Source organism: Ranitomeya variabilis, chromosome 6 (assembly GCF_051348905.1).
Source record: "Ranitomeya variabilis isolate aRanVar5 chromosome 6, aRanVar5.hap1, whole genome shotgun sequence".
Classification (NCBI taxonomy): domain Eukaryota; kingdom Metazoa; phylum Chordata; class Amphibia; order Anura; family Dendrobatidae; genus Ranitomeya; species Ranitomeya variabilis.
In genome coordinates this window covers 11,505,300-11,521,500 of record NC_135237.1, presented here as the reverse complement: position 1 = coordinate 11,521,500, position 16,201 = coordinate 11,505,300, and the positions used below count along the sequence as shown (strand labels likewise).

Genomic DNA, 16,201 nt, shown 5'->3' with positions numbered 1-16,201 from the left:
TGCTGAGCAGCTGCTGCCATATGTGTCCCTATTACTGCACCTGATACCCCAATGCTGAGCAGCTGCTGCCATATGTGTCCCTATTACTGCACCTGATACCCCAATACTGAGCCGCTGCTGCCGTATGTGACCCTATTACTGCCCCTGATACCCCAATGCTGAGCAGCTGCTGCCGTATGTGTCCCTATTACTGCCCCTGATACCCCAATGCTGAGCAGCTGCTGCCGTATGTGTCCCTATTACTGCCCCTGATACCCCAATACTGAGCCGCTGCTGCCGTATGTGTCCCTATTACTGCCCCTGATACCCCAATACTGAGCCACTGCTGCCGTATGTGTCCCTATTACTGCACCTGATACCCCAATACTGAGCCGCTGCTGCCGTATGTGTCCCTATTACTGCCCCTGATACCCTAATACTGAGCCGCTGCTGCCGTATGTGTCCCTATTACTGCACCTGATACCCCAATACTGAGCCTCTGCTGCCGTATGTGTCCCTATTACTGCCCCTGATACCCCAATACTGAGCCGCTGTTGCCGTATGTGTCCCTATTACTGCCCGATACCCCAATACTGAGCCGCTGCTGCCGTATGTGTCCCTATTACTGCCCCTGATACCCCAATACTGAGCCGCTGCTGCCGTATGTGTCCCTATTACTGCCCCTGATACCCCAATACTGAGCCGCTGCTGCCGTATGTGTCCCTATTACTGCACCTGATACCCCAATACTGAGCCGCTGCTGCCGTATGTGTCCCTATTACTGCCCCTGATACCCCAATACTGAGCAGCTGCTGCCGTATGTGTCCCTATTACTGCCCCTGATACCCCAATGCTGAGCCGCTGCTGCCGTATGTGTCCCTATTACTGCCCCTGATACCCCAATACTGAGCCGCTGCTGCCGTATGTGTCCCTATTACTGCCCCTGATACCCCAATACTGAGCAGCTGCTGCCGTATGTGTCCCTATTACTGCCCCTGATACCCCAATGCTGAGCCGCTGCTGCCGTATGTGTCCCTATTACTGCCCCTGATACCCCAATACTGAGCCGCTGCTGCCGTATGTGTCCCTATTACTGCCCCGATACCCCAATACTGAGCCGCTGCTGCCGTATGTGTCCCAATTACTGCCCCGATACCCCAATACTGAGCCGCTGCTGCCATATGTGTCCCTATTACTGCACCTGATACCCCAATACTGAGCCGCTGCTGCCGTATGTGTCCCTATTACTGCACCTGATACCCCAATACTGAGCCGCTGCTGCCTTATGTGTCCCTATTACTGCACCTGATACCCCAATACTGAGCCACTGCTGCCGTATGTGTCCCTATTACTGCCCGATACCCCAATACTGAGCCGCTGCTGCCGTATGTGTCCCTATTACTGCACCTGATACCCCAATACTGAGCCGCTGCTGCCGTATGTGTCCCTATTACTGCACCTGATACCCCAATACTGAGCCGCTGCTGCCATGTGTCCCTATTACTGCACCTGATACCCCAATACTGAGCCAATGCTGCCGTATGTGTCCCTATTACTGCACCTGATACCCCAATACTGAGCCGCTGCTGCCGTATGTGTCCCTATTACTGCCCCTGATACCCCAATACTGAGCCGCTGCTGCCGTATGTGTCCCTATTACTGCCCCTGATACCCCAATACTGAGCCGCTGCTGCCGTATGTGTCCCTATTACTGCACCTGATACCCCAATACTGAGCCTCTGCTGCCGTATGTGACCCTATTACTGCCCCTACTCTGTGGTTCTCTGTACCCTCTAAATTCTAAAGCACCCCTCTATAATATAGTAATGCCGGGTGCAAGTGCCGTAGAAACCAGAGCCCACATTTTGCCCCCTAGAAAATAATAGTGCCCTCTGTGTGCCCCTTTGATAGTCACAGTAACCTGATTTCCCCTATTACAATAAGTGCCCACTTTACATTTAATAATGTCCTGAGTCTCCCCCCTGTACAGCTCCCCTATACACAGTATAATGCCCCCTAACTGTATAGGACCACCCACACAGTATACTGACCCGTTAGTAGCCTTCAAACTGTTTGATGGCTCCAACACTGTAATCCCCACACTGTATGATGGCCCCATAGATAACCTCCATATAGTATAATGTGCCAAATAGTCCTCAATATAGCACAAGGCAGCACCCCTACAGGCAGACCCTGTAGTATAAGGCAGCACCCCCCATAGGCAGGTCCGGTAGAATAAGGCAGCACCCCCAAAGGCAGATCCTGTAGAATAAGGCAGCACTCCCCTGCATAGGCAGATCCTGTAGAATAAGGCAGCACTCCCCCCCCCATAGGCAGATCCTGTAGAATAAGGCAGCACTCCCCCCATAGGCAGATCCTGTAGAATAAGGCAGCACTCCCCCATAGGCAGATCCTGTAGAATAAGGCAGCACTCCCCCCCATAGGCAGATCCTGTAGAATAAGGCAGCACTCCCCCCCCATAGGCAGATACAGCAGAATAAGGCAGCACTCCCCTGCATAGGCAGATCCTGTAGAATAAGGCAGCACTCCCCCCCCCATAGGCAGATCCTGTAGAATAAGGCAGCACTCCCCCCATAGGCAGATCCTGTAGAATAAGGCAGCACTCCCCCATAGGCAGATCCTGTAGAATAAGGCAGCACTCCCCCCCATAGGCAGATCCTGTAGAATAAGGCAGCACTCCCCCCCCATAGGCAGATACAGCAGAATAAGGCAGCACTCCCCCCTATAGGCAGATACTGTAGAATAAGGCAGCACTCCCCCCCATAGGCAGATCCTGTATATAAGGCAGCACTCCCCCCCTATAGGCAGATACTGTAGAATAAGGCAGCACTCCCCCCTATAGGCAGATCCTGTATATAAGGAAGCACTCCCCCCATAGGCACATCCTGTATATAAGGCAGCACCCCCCTATAGGCAGATACTGTAGAATAAGGCAGCACTCCCCCCCATAGGCAGATCCTGTATATAAGGCAGCACTCCCCCCTATAGGCAGATACTGTAGAATAAGGCAGCACTCCCCCCTATAGGCAGATCCTGTATATAAGGCAGCACTCCCCCCCTATAGGCAGATCCTGTATATAAGGCAGCACTCCCCCTATAGGCAGATCCTGTGTATAAGGCAGCACTCTCCCCCCATAGGCAGATCCTGTATATAAGGCAGCACTCCCCCCTATAGGCAGATACTGTATATAAGGCAGCACTCCCCCCTATAGGCAGATCCTGTATATAAGGCAGCACTCCCCCCATAGGCAGATCCTGTGTATAAGGCAGCACTCCCCCCATAGGCAGATCCTGTATATAAGGCAGCACTCCCCCCTATAGGCAGATCCTGTATATAAGGCAGCACTCCCCCCTTATAGGCAGATACTGTAGAATAAGGCAGCACTCCCCCCCTATAGGCAGATCCTGTGTATAAGGCAGCACTCCCCCCTATAGGCAGATCCTGTAGAATAAGGCAGCACTCCCCCCCATAGGCAGATCCTGTGTATAAGGCAGCACTCCCCTGCATAGGCAGATCCCGTAGAATAAGGCAGCACTCCCCCTTATAGGCAGATCCTGTAGAATAAGGCAGCACTCCCCCATAGGCAGATCCTGTAGAATAAGGCAGCACTCCCCCCCATAGGCAGATCCTGTAGAATAAGGCAGCACTCCCCCCCCATAGGCAGATACAGCAGAATAAGGCAGCACTCCCCCCTATAGGCAGATACTGTAGAATAAGGCAGCACTCCCCCCCATAGGCAGATCCTGTATATAAGGCAGCACTCCCCCCCTATAGGCAGATACTGTAGAATAAGGCAGCACTCCCCCCTATAGGCAGATCCTTTATATAAGGAAGCACTCCCCCCATAGGCACATCCTGTATATAAGGCAGCACCCCCCTATAGGCAGATACTGTAGAATAAGGCAGCACTCCCCCCATAGGCAGATCCTGTATATAAGGCAGCACTCCCCCCTATAGGCAGATACTGTAGAATAAGGCAGCACTCCCCCCTATAGGCAGATCCTGTATATAAGGCAGCACTCCCCCCCTATAGGCAGATCCTGTATATAAGGCAGCACTCCCCCTATAGGCAGATCCTGTGTATAAGGCAGCACTCTCCCCCCATAGGCAGATCCTGTATATAAGGCAGCACTCCCCCCTATAGGCAGATACTGTATATAAGGCAGCACTCCCCCCTATAGGCAGATCCTGTATATAAGGCAGCACTCCCCCCATAGGCAGATCCTGTGTATAAGGCAGCACTCCCCCCCATAGGCAGATCCTGTGTATAAGGCAGCACTCCCCCCCTATAGGCAGATCCTGTATATAAGGCAGCACTCCCCCCTATAGGCAGATCCTGTATATAAGGCAGCACTCCCCCCTTATAGGCAGATACTGTAGAATAAGGCAGCACTCCCCCCCTATAGGCAGATCCTGTGTATAAGGCAGCACTCCCCCCTATAGGCAGATCCTGTAGAATAAGGCAGCACTCCCCCCCATAGGCAGATCCTGTGTATAAGGCAGCACTCCCCTGCATAGGCAGATCCCGTAGAATAAGGCAGCACTCCCCCTTATAGGCAGATACTGTAGAATAAGGCAGCCCCCCAGGCAGATCAAGCAGCCCCCCTCCCAGACAGATCAAGCAGCCCCCCCCAGGCAGATCAAGCAGCCCCCCCACACACACACAGACCAAGCAGCATCCCCCCCAGACAGATCAAGCAGCCCCCCCCAGACAGATCAAGCAGCCCCCCCCCAGGCAGATCAAGCAGCCCCCCCCCAGGCAGATAAGGAACAGCCCCCATATAAAACACAGTAAAGAAATACTCACCTCTCTAACTCCTTGTTCCAGCGGCGCTCCCTGCTCTCGCTCATCTGACAGTGGGCACTGGGCGGTGACGTCATCGCGCCCGCTGTCAGACGGTGTGGGGGATGATGGGAGGAGCGCAGCGCAGCACTCTTTCCCTCATCACTGCGGTGAGCTGTATCGGCTAGATACCGATACAGCTCACCGTGTAAGACAGGCGGGGGGCCCTCTGCTGGCACCGGGCCCCCGCCGCCTGCTCAGGGGCCCCATAGCGGCAGAGCAGGGGATCGATTCTCCCTGCTCTGCCACAGAATGTAACTGCAACGGCGCGCTGCGAGCGCCTATGCAGTTACAGTAGCGTAGCTCGGGGTGGGCCCCCTCAGAGCGCGGGGCCCGGGGCGATGGCCCCCTCTGCCCCCCCGGTAGCTACGCTACTGGACGGTGATGTACATAACAAGAGAGTTGACTGTGTAATAAGAGATATAAATATACATATTAAAGGAGACTATGTAAGATATATGTGTGTATGGCTATATACATGTGGAGACACGGGGATCTGCGGGCATCCAGGAATCGAGGTCCCTCCAATTGAGGAGTGATGCTACAATATCCGGTGATGTATTGATGCTTATTCATTCCTATGTAATTTATTGTATGTTTATGACATGACTGATAGTCACTGTATATCCTTTAATTCATGCTTAAAATTGCTATTATATATGAATAAAATACTTTGTTTTACCACAAGAACTGTTCTCAGTTGTGCCTAACTTGCATGTTAGTGAGTGAGCTGTAGGTTTAAAAAATTTAAGTTGGTAAGACAGTCAGCTAGTCAGAACCGCATGGACCAGGGATCTCGTCCCACCGCACGCCCACTCTCTCTTTAACGTGAGCATAATGCTACTTAGACAACACAGAGTTACGGAAAACACTGTGGCAATGCTTTACTGAACCACAAAACAGGCAGATAACACGTAGAACACTCCCAGCAAGATATCCCAAGATGGTGCACATTAGAATCTGACCCTTCCGCTGACTCGTCGGGATGGCAGCTGTTACTTCAGAGCTTCCAGGATCAACTACCCCACCTGTGGCACACACACACAGAGAGGTGGTAACGAGAAGCGTTGGAAGATGACAGTCCATTCAGGTACAAATTCAGTTAACCGGAGGGTCACAACCTGGCTTCATCTTCCAGGGTCGATTATCCCACCTGTGGCACACACACACACACAGAGTAGGTAAAAACAAGCTTAAAAAGATGACAGTTTATTGAGGTATAAGGCCGTTTGACCCGAGTCTCAACCTGGCAGGTCCCAATGCTGGCTTTCTCCAAAAGTATCAATGGATTTGTGATGGTCAATGGAACAGATCTGTATTCTGCCGGCTGGGGCTGAAGTCCCCTAAGCCGGAAATCCTGTAGAATAATGAATCTGTGTCCCTCGTTCCAGATCCAGACGACTAAGCAGGTGTTGGCTAACCAACCAGACATTGTGATAGCAGACAAGGATCAGAAGACAGCAATGATAATAGATGTGGCAGTGCCAAATGACAGCAGCATTAGAAAGAAGGAACATGAGAAGCTGGAGAAGTTCCAGGGCCTCAAAGGAGAACTGGAGATGTGGAAGGTGAAGGTAACAGTGATTCCAGTGGTGATAGGAACACTTAGAGCAGTGACACCCAAGTTGGAAGAATGGCTACAACAGATCCCAGGAACAACATCTGAGTTCTCTGTCCAGAAAAGAGCAATGCTGGGAACAACTAAGATCCTGCGCAGAACCCTCAAACTCCCAGGCCTCCCTGGTAGAATGAGAAATGACAACAAAGACCAACTTCAGTGGGGGGTGAGAAGGAAGTTTTTATGTTTTATATTTGTAGATTTATAGCCATTAAAAGAGGGGGGCCCAGATCCTTTTCTTGCACCAAGCTGTCAGTGCAACCCCCTGGTCTTGTGACTACTAAGATGTGCTTTCCGTGCAAAACATTTCCCACATTCTGAACATGAATATGGCTTCTCTCCTGTATGAATTTTCTCGTGACAATTAAGATATGATTTCTGTGCAAAACATTTCCCACATTCTGAACATGAATATGGCTTCTCTCCTGTATGAATTTTCTCGTGACAATTAAGATATGATTTCTGTGCAAAACATTTCCCACATTCTGAACATGAATATGGCTTCTCTCCGGTATGAATTTTCTCGTGACAATTAAGACGTGATTTCTGTACAAAACATTTCCCACATTCTGAACATGAATATGGCTTCTCTCCTGTATGAATTTTCTCGTGACAATTAAGCTGTGATTTCCAAGCAAAACGTTGCCCACATTCTGAACATGAAAATGGCTTCTCTCCTGTATGAATGTTCTCATGTATATTAAGATATGATTTCTTTGCAAAACATTTCCCACATTCTGAACATGAATATGGCTTCTCTCCTGTATGAATTTTCTCGTGACAATTAAGCTGTGATTTCCAAGCAAAACGTTGCCCACATTCTGAACATGAAAATGGCTTCTCTCCTGTATGAATGTTCTCATGTATATTAAGATATGATTTCTGTGCAAAACATTTCCCACATTCTGAACATGAATATGGCTTCTCTCCTGTATGAATTTTCTCGTGACAATTAAGCTGTGATTTCCAAGCAAAACTTTGCCCACATTCTGAACATGAAAATGGCTTCTCTCCTGTATGAATTTTCTCATGACTATTAAGAGATGATTTATGTGCAAAACTTTTCTCACATTCTGAACATGAATATGGCTTCTCTCCTGTATGAATTCTCTTATGACTACAAAGTTGTGATTTTTTAGTAAAATATTTCCCACATTCTGAACATGAATAAGACTTCACTCCTGTGTGAAGCCTTTGATGTTGAGTGAGTGATAATTTCTGATAATAACATTTCCCACATTCTGAACATGTAAATGGCTTCTTTCCTGTGTGAATTCTCTCATGAATAACAAGAAGAAATTTCTGCGAATAGCATTTCCCACAATCTAAGCACGAATATGGCTTCTCTCCTGTGTGATGTTTTTGATGTTGATAAAGATTAGATTTACGAGTAAAACATTTCCCACATTCTGAACATGAAAATGGCTTCTCTCCTGTATGAATTTTCTCATGACTATTAAGAGATGATTTATGTGCAAATCTTTTCTCACATTCTGAACATGAAAATGGCTTCTCTCCTGTGTGAATTCTCTTGTGACAATTAAGATGTGACTTATGTGCAAAACATTTCCCACATTCTGAACATGAAAATGGCTTCTCTCCTGTGTGAAATCTTTCATGAGAATTAAGATATGATTTCAGTGAAAAACATTTCCCACATTCTGAACATGAATATGGCTTCTCTTCAGTGTGAATTCTCTCATGATTATTAAGCTGTGATTTCTGTGCAAAATATTTCCCACATTCTGAACATGAATATGACTTCTTCCTTGTAGGAGGGCTTTTATCTTCAGCATTTCTTCTCCGACTTTTATTTTGCTTAACAATCTTTGATGGAGTAGGAGATATTTCTTCATTAAAAACATCCAATGATCGATCTCTGCTGTCAACGGCTGGAGGTATATCTAAGATGTCAGAATGCTGTGTACATGTATCTTGTGTGATACTAGAATTATCTGCTTTAAATTCTAAAGATATTAGATGTCCCTCGGAGCTCCCGATACAGTCATCTGCCAAAAATAAAAGGCATGTTATTATTTTTGAAAAATATAACCTTAAATATATCTAAATATAACAAATATTTAAGGAAAAAATCACATACAAATTGCAAAGTAGCAAAACTATTATTAATTGACTAAAGAGTCCTTTACTTGGGGGTGAAGACAGAATAAACAATCAATTCTAATAATGTTCATTATTGTCCAGTGTGGAATCCTGCTACCCACTGTACTACTGCTGAGTGAAACAGTTGTCGTGTGTCAGTAGATCTGTTCCAATGTGCCAGAATTACTGTGGGCGCAGTGAGTCAGGAGATGTATAATTATTATTATTTATTATTATAGCGCCATTAATTCCATGGCACTTAACATGTGAGGAGGGGTATACATAAAAAACAAGTACAATAATCTTAATCAATACAAGTCTGACTGGTACATGAGGAGAGAGGACCCTGCCCGCGAGGGCTCACAATCTACAAGGGTTGGGTAAGGATACAGCTAGTCGTGCAGAGATTTAGTTGAGCGGTGGTTACTGCAGGTTGTAGGCTTATTGGAAGAGGTAGGTCTTCAGGTTCTTTTTGAAGGTTTCCACGGTAGGCGAGAGTCTGATATGTTGTGTGTAGGGTTGAGCGACTTTAATTTTTTTAAGATCGAGTCGGGTTTTGTGAAACCCGACTTTGTCCAGAGTCGAGTCGAGTGCAGTCGGCCGATTATCGCTAAAAGTCGGGGATCGACCGAAACACGAAACCCAATGCAAGTCAATGGGGAAGCATAGTCGGCAGTGAGTGGAGGCCAGGAAAACACCTACAGTGCCCATTTTAATGCCAAAAACATCCATTCTTGTTTCTGAAGCTTGTCAATCTTAATTAACTTTATAATAATAGTTGGGGAGGGTCAGACACCGTTAGTAGGCCCTAACCACCAATTTTTAAAATAACAGCACTTAATGAGAGCCTGAAGGTTGAAGCTCAGCTTTATACAGTTGAGGACAAACACCAGGCAGGGGCAGACACCATTAGTAGGCCCTAACCACCAATTTTTAAAATAACAGCACTTAATGAGAGCCTGAAGGTTGAAGCTCAGCTTTATTCAGTTGAGGAAAAACACCAGGCAGGGGCAGACACCGTTAGTAGGCCCTAACCACCAATTTTTAAAATAACAGCACTTAATGAGAGCCAGAAGGTTGAAGCTCAGCTTTATACAGTTGAGGACAAACACCAGGGAGGGGCAGACACCGTTAGTAGGCCCTAACCACCAATTTTTAAAATAACAGCACTTAATGAGAGCCTGAAGGTTGAAGCTCAGCTTTATTCAGTTGAGGAAAACCACCAGGCAGGGGCAGACACGGTTAGTAGGCCCTAACCACCAATTCTTAAAATAACAGCACTTAATGAGAGCCTGAAGGTTGAAGCTCAGATTTAGACAGTGGAGGACAATTTGAATTAGGGACTGCAGACAGACTTAGTAGGCTGTCCCCTGTGGACCATGCATCCACCACATTAACCCATTGCGCCGTAATGGACACGTAATGTTCCGTGGCCATGCCTACAGGTCCATGCGTCTGTTGTCAGGTGCACCTTTGTACTCACAGATTGCCAGAGTGCATGGACAATGCGGTCTTTTACATGCTGGTGGAGGGTTGGGATGGCTTTTCTCGCAAAAGAAGTGTCGACTGATTAGCTTGTAGCATGGTACAGAGTAGTCCATCATGGCCTTATTAATAGTAAATAAAATATATAACTAGGCTCTATGAACTTTTAAATAGGTTCCAGGGGTACACGGGCAGCATTGGTGTGGTCAGTGGAGGAGTATTGCAAGTAGGGACCGCAGATAGGCTAATGAAGGCCTAAAATAACAAAAATTAGGCTCAAGGCAGTTTTACATCCGTTACATGGATACACAGGCAGCTTTGTGGTCAGTGGAGGAGGATTGCAAGGAGGGACCGCAGACAGGCTAATGAAGGCCTAACATAACAAAACATAGGCTCATGGCAGTTTTACATCGGTTACATGGATACACAGGCAGCATTGTGGTCAGCGGAGGAGGAGTATTGCAAGTAGGGACCGCAGATAGGCTAACGAAGGCCTAAAATAACAAAACATAGGCTCATGGCAGTTTTACATCGGTTACATGGATACACAGGCAGCATTGTGGTCAGCGGAGGAGGAGTATTGCAAGTAGGGACCACAGATAGGCTAACGAAGGCCTAACATAACAAAACATAGGCTCATGGCAGTTTTACATCGGTTACATGGATACACAGGCAGCATTGTGGTCAGTGGAGGAGTATTGCAAGGAGTGTCTGACACAGTTAGTACTCCCAAAAAAAAAATAGATGTTAATGTCTCGCAAAACAACTATAAATAAAAAAAGGGTGGCATGCTTAGGTACAGGGGTGGGCTCATCTGCAGAGTTTATGACAAAGTAATTTGGCAGTAAATTAGTATTTACTGGTGTCAATATAGGACACTGACACAGACTACTCTAACTAGCATCATAGATGTCAACAAATTGGTATTGTTTGTCAGTGCCAGGCATTGAATGATGTCAGCGCATAGACTAAACATTGGTGGAGCTGTGCGAGATAATTTTGAACGTGGTAGAGCACAGTTTGAGCTGGGGGGGGAACTCTCTTGTGGCCGGCGGTACCGCCCCAGGGCCACTCATGTTACAACGGTGTGTCTGACGTTGGGTGCGCACCACCACCGCCAGAGACACTACATTGTACTATGAGGGACCCAGTGGCAGTGCCGTCGACCAAAAGCGGGCACACCCACCTCTTCAGACAAACAGCACTGTAACTAACGGGTGCTTGCGCCAAGTGGCGAGACCACGGCCCCGTGGGGGGAGTTTTCCCATTGGGGGAGGTGTAAACATGTCATATGCTGGACAAACAGCTGATGCAAGTTAAGAGATTGAAACACTCAGTAAGACCTGTCCACAAGCAAGCACTTTTTATAGGAAAGCTAGGTGTCAGCCGGGAAAGGTGGGGAAAAATAATTTGAAATCCAGGAGTGGTTCATTTTAATGAAGGTGAGATCATCCACATTTTGGGTAGCCAGACGAGTCCTTTTTTCGGTTAATATTGAACCAGCAGCACTGAATACTCTTTCTGATAGCACACTAGCTGCTGGGGAAGCAAGCTCCTGCAACGCATATTCTGCCAATTCTGGCCAGGTGTCTAATTTTGATGCCCAGTAATCAAATGGGAATGACGGTTGAGGGAGAACATCGATAAGGGATGAAAAATAGTTAGTAACCATACTGGACAAATGTTGTCTCCTGTCACTTTGAATAGATGCTGCAGTACCTGTCCTGTCTGCGGTCATTGCAAAATCACTCCACAACCTGGTCAGAAAACCCCTCTGTCCAACGCCACTTCTGATCTGTGCACCTCTAACACCTCTGCCATGTAGCCCCCTGCAGCTTGTGTGAGAACCATCACCGGCGCTGTGTGCTGGGAATGCATGAATCAAACGGTCTACAAGAGTAGCTTGTTTGGTTGCTAAGATTTGTTCGAGGTTCTCATGTGGCATAATATTTTGCAATTTGCCTTTATAGCGAGGGTCAAGGATGCAGGCCAACCAGTAATCATCATCGCTCATCATTTTAATAATGCGTGTGTCCCTTTTGAGGATATGTAAGGCATAATCCGCCATGTGGGCCAAAGTTCCAGTTGTCAAATCTGCGGTTGTGCTGGTTGGAGGGGCAGTTACAGGCAAATCTACGTCACTTGTCTCCCTTAAAAAAACAGAACCCGGCCTTGCAATGCCACTAATTTCTGTTGGCCCAGGAGAAGCTTCCTCATTCAAAAAGTACTCATCCCCATCATCCTCCTCCTCTTCGCCCGCTACCGCGTCCTCTACACGGCCCTGACCAGACAATGGCTGACTGTCATCAAGGCTTTCCTCTTCCTCGGCTGCAGATGCCTGCTCCTTTATGTGCGTCAAACTTCGCATCAGCAGACGCATTAGGGGGATGCTCATGCTTATTATGGCGTTGTCTGCATTAACCAGCCGTGTGCATTCCTCAAAACACTGAAGGACTTGACACAGTTCTTGTAGCTTCGACCACTGCACACCTGACAACTCCATGTCTGCCATCCAACTGCCTGCCCGTGTATGTGTATCCTCCCACAAAAACATAACAGCACGCCTCTGTTCGCACAGTCTCTGAAGCATGTGCAGTGTGGAGTTCCACCTTGTTGCAACATTGATGATTAGGCGATGCTGGGGAAGGTTCAAAGACTGCTGATAGTTCTGCATACGGCTCGAGTGTACGGGCGAACGGCGGATATGCGAGCAAAGTCTGCGCACTTTGAGGAGCAGGTCGGGTAACCCCGGGTAACTTTTCAGGAAGCACTGCACCACCAGGTTTAAGGTGTGAGCCAAGCAAGTAATGTGTTTCAGTTGGGAAAGGGCTATGGCAGCCATGAAATTCCTTCCATTATCACTGACTACCTTGCCTGCCTCAAGATGTACAGTGCCCAGCCATGACTGAGTTTCATTCTGCAAGAACTCGGACAGAACTTCCGCAGTATGTCTGTTGTCGCCCAAACACTTCATTGCCAATACAGCCTGCTGACGCTTGCCACTAGCTGTCCCATAATGGCACACCTGGTGTGCAACAGTGGCAGCTGCCGATGGAGTGAATGTGCGACTGCGGTCTGTGGACGAGCTCTCGCTTCTGCATGAGGAGGAGGAAGAGGAGGAGGGGGGGCGAACGCCTACAGCCAACTCTTTCCTTGACCGTGGGCTAGGCAGAACTGTCCCAATATTGTTGTCCCCTGTGGACCCTGCATCCACCACATTCACCCAGTGTGCCGTGATGGACACGTAACGTCCCTGGCCATGCCTACTGGTCCATGCATCTGTTGTCAGGTGCACCTTCGTAGTCACAGACTGCCTGAGTGCATGGACGATGCGGTCTTTAACATGCTGTTGGAGGGCTGGGATGGCTTTTCTAGAAAAGAAGTGCCGACTGGGTAGCTCGTAGCGTGGTACAGCATAGTCCATCAGCGCTTTGAAAGCTTCGCTTTCAACTAACCGGTAGGGCATCATCTCTAATGAGATTAGTCTAGCAATGTGTGCGTTCAAACCCTGTGTACGCGGATGCGAGGATGAGTACTTCCTTTTCCTAACAAGAGTCTCATGTAGGGTGAGCTGGACTGGAGAACTGGAGATCGTGGAACTAGCGGTGGTGCCGGTGGACATGGCAGACTGAGAGAGGGTTGGAGATGGTATTCTTGCCGGTTCCCTACATGCAGTGTTTCCTACTGCAAACCTGGTGATTCCCTGACTGCTTTGGCCTGGCGACGAAAGCTGCACAGATACTGCAGGTGGTGCGGGAAATGGTGGGTTTACAGTGAGGGAAGGGATGTAGCGTTGCTGACTAGCTTCATTGGCCGTGGGTGCTGCAACCTTTAGGGACGTTTGGTAGTTAGTCCAGGCTTGCAAATGCATGGTGGATAAATGTCTATGCATGCAACTTGTATTTAGACTTTTAAGATTCTGACCTCTGCTTAAGGTAGTTGAACATTTTTGACAGATGACTTTGCGCTGATCATTTGGATGTTGTTTAAAAAAATGCCAGACTGCACTCTTTCTACTATCGGATACTTTTTCAGGCATTGCAGACTGAGCTTCTGTAACCGGATGGCCACGCTGTCCTCCAACTGGTTTTGGTTTTGCCACGCGTTTTTGGCCAGATACGGGCCCGGTAGATGGAACCTGTTGTGATGTTGATGCCTGCTGCGGCTCCTCCTCCTCCGCTTCAGAACTACTGCCGCCTGCACCCTGTTCCCCCAATGGCTGCCAATCGGGGTCAACAACTGGGTCATCTATGACCTCCTCTTCTATGTCGTGTGCAACTTCGTCTGTGTCACCGTGTAAGCCGGTGGTATAGCGTTCGTGACGGGGCACCATAGTCTCCGCTGGGTTTAATTCTGGCTCAGTACACTGCGAGGGCAATGTTCTGGTCTGAGTCAAAGGAACAGCATAGTAATCTGGCTGTGGCTGTGCATCTGTGCACTCCATGTCCGATTCAACTTCTAATGGGCATGGCCTGTTAACTGTTTCACTGTCTAACCCAGGAACGGTATGTGTAAAGAGCTCCATGGAATAACCCGATGTGTCGCCTGGCGCATCATTCGCTCTTGTTCTGGGTGGAGAAGACAAGGAAGTGACTTGTCCCTGACCGTGAACATCCACTAACGACGCGCTTTTACATTTAGCACTTTCAGAAGAGGAGGCAAATGAGCTAGAGGCTGAGTCAGCAAGGAAAGCCAAAACTTGTTCTTGCTGCTCCGGCTTTAAAAGCGGTTTTCCTACTCCCAGAAAAGAGAGCGTTCGAGGCCTTGTGTAGCCAGACGACGAACCTGTCTCAACAACTCGAGACTTAGGTGCTGTATTGCTTTTACCACGACCGCCTAATGCTCCACCACCACTACCATCATTACCAGCTGACAATGACCACCCACGGCCACGACCTCTTCCACTAGACTTCCTCATTGTTTGAAAAACGTAACCAAAGTAACGGTATTTGGTACTGTAAAACAACTTATAAGGTGAACTCAAACTTCTGTTGGATTTATATATACCTTTATAGGTGCCTGACACTGAAAGGAAAATCAGGCCCAATGTTACACACTAGGTTTTCTGTGCCCCAATAATTTGAGACTGATGGCACACACAGGACCAGCACTCAAGCAGACTTTCCAATATTTATCTACCACTATTTTTTTTTTTTAGAAAAGGGAGAATTTACCCCCCCCCCAAAAAAAAATATGGCCAAGTAGCACACACTGGTTTTCGGTGGCGCACAATGAGAGACAGATGCCACACACAGCAATGGCACGGAGGCAGACTTGCCAATATTTATCTCACACTAATATTTTTTTTTAGAAAAGGGAGAATTTACCCCCCCCCCAAAAAAAATATGGCCATGTAGCACACACTGGTTTTCGGTGGCGTACAATGAGAGACAGATGCCACACACAGCAATGGCACGGAGGCAGACTTGCCAATATTTATCTCACACTAATATTTTTTTTTTTAGAAAAGGGAGAATTTACCCCCCCCCAAAAAAAAATATGGCCAAGTAGCACACACTGGTTTTCGGTGGCGTACAATGAGAGACAGATGCCACACACAGCAATGGCATGGAGGCAGACTTGCCAATATTTATCTCACACTAATATTTTTTTTTAGAAAAGGGAGAATTTACCCCCCCCAAAAAAAATATGGCCAAGTAGCACACACTGGTTTTCGGTGGCGTACAATGAGAGACAGATGCCACACACAGCAATGGCACGGAGGCAGACTTGCCAATATTTATCTCACACTAATATTTTTTTTTAGAAAAGGGAGAATTTACCCCCCCCCAAAAAAATATGGCCAAGTAGCACACACTGGTTTTCGGTGGCGTACAATGAGAGACAGATGCCACACACAGCAATGGCACGGAGGCAGACTTGCCAATATTTATCTCACACTAATATTTTTTTTTAGAAAAGGGAGAATTTACCCCCCCCCCCCAAAAAAAAAATATGGCCAAGTAGCACACACTGGTTTTCGGTGGCGTACAATGAGAGACAGATGCCACACACAGCAATGGCACGGAGGCAGACTTGCCAATATTTATCTCACTGCAGTTATCTCAGAAAAGTATGGCAGGCAGCTATAAAAAGGACAGCTGCACACAGAAGTGTGGACAAACACACAAGATAGCTGTGCAGAAAGGAA

At 47.7% G+C, this 16,201-nt stretch overlaps 1 protein-coding gene across 1 annotated transcript in view; it reads right to left on the bottom strand.

Annotated features, from left to right (window-relative positions):
• Positions 1-5,649: 5,649 nt before the first annotated feature.
• LOC143781304 (uncharacterized) overlaps positions 5,650-16,201 on the bottom strand; it is a 41,999-nt gene continuing 31,447 nt past the window's right edge. The window contains exon 2 of the mRNA XM_077267846.1: positions 5,650-8,471. Coding sequence (XP_077123961.1) covers positions 6,715-8,471 — 1,757 coding nt within the window. The 3' untranslated portion in view covers positions 5,650-6,714. The remainder of the gene's footprint in view (positions 8,472-16,201) is intronic.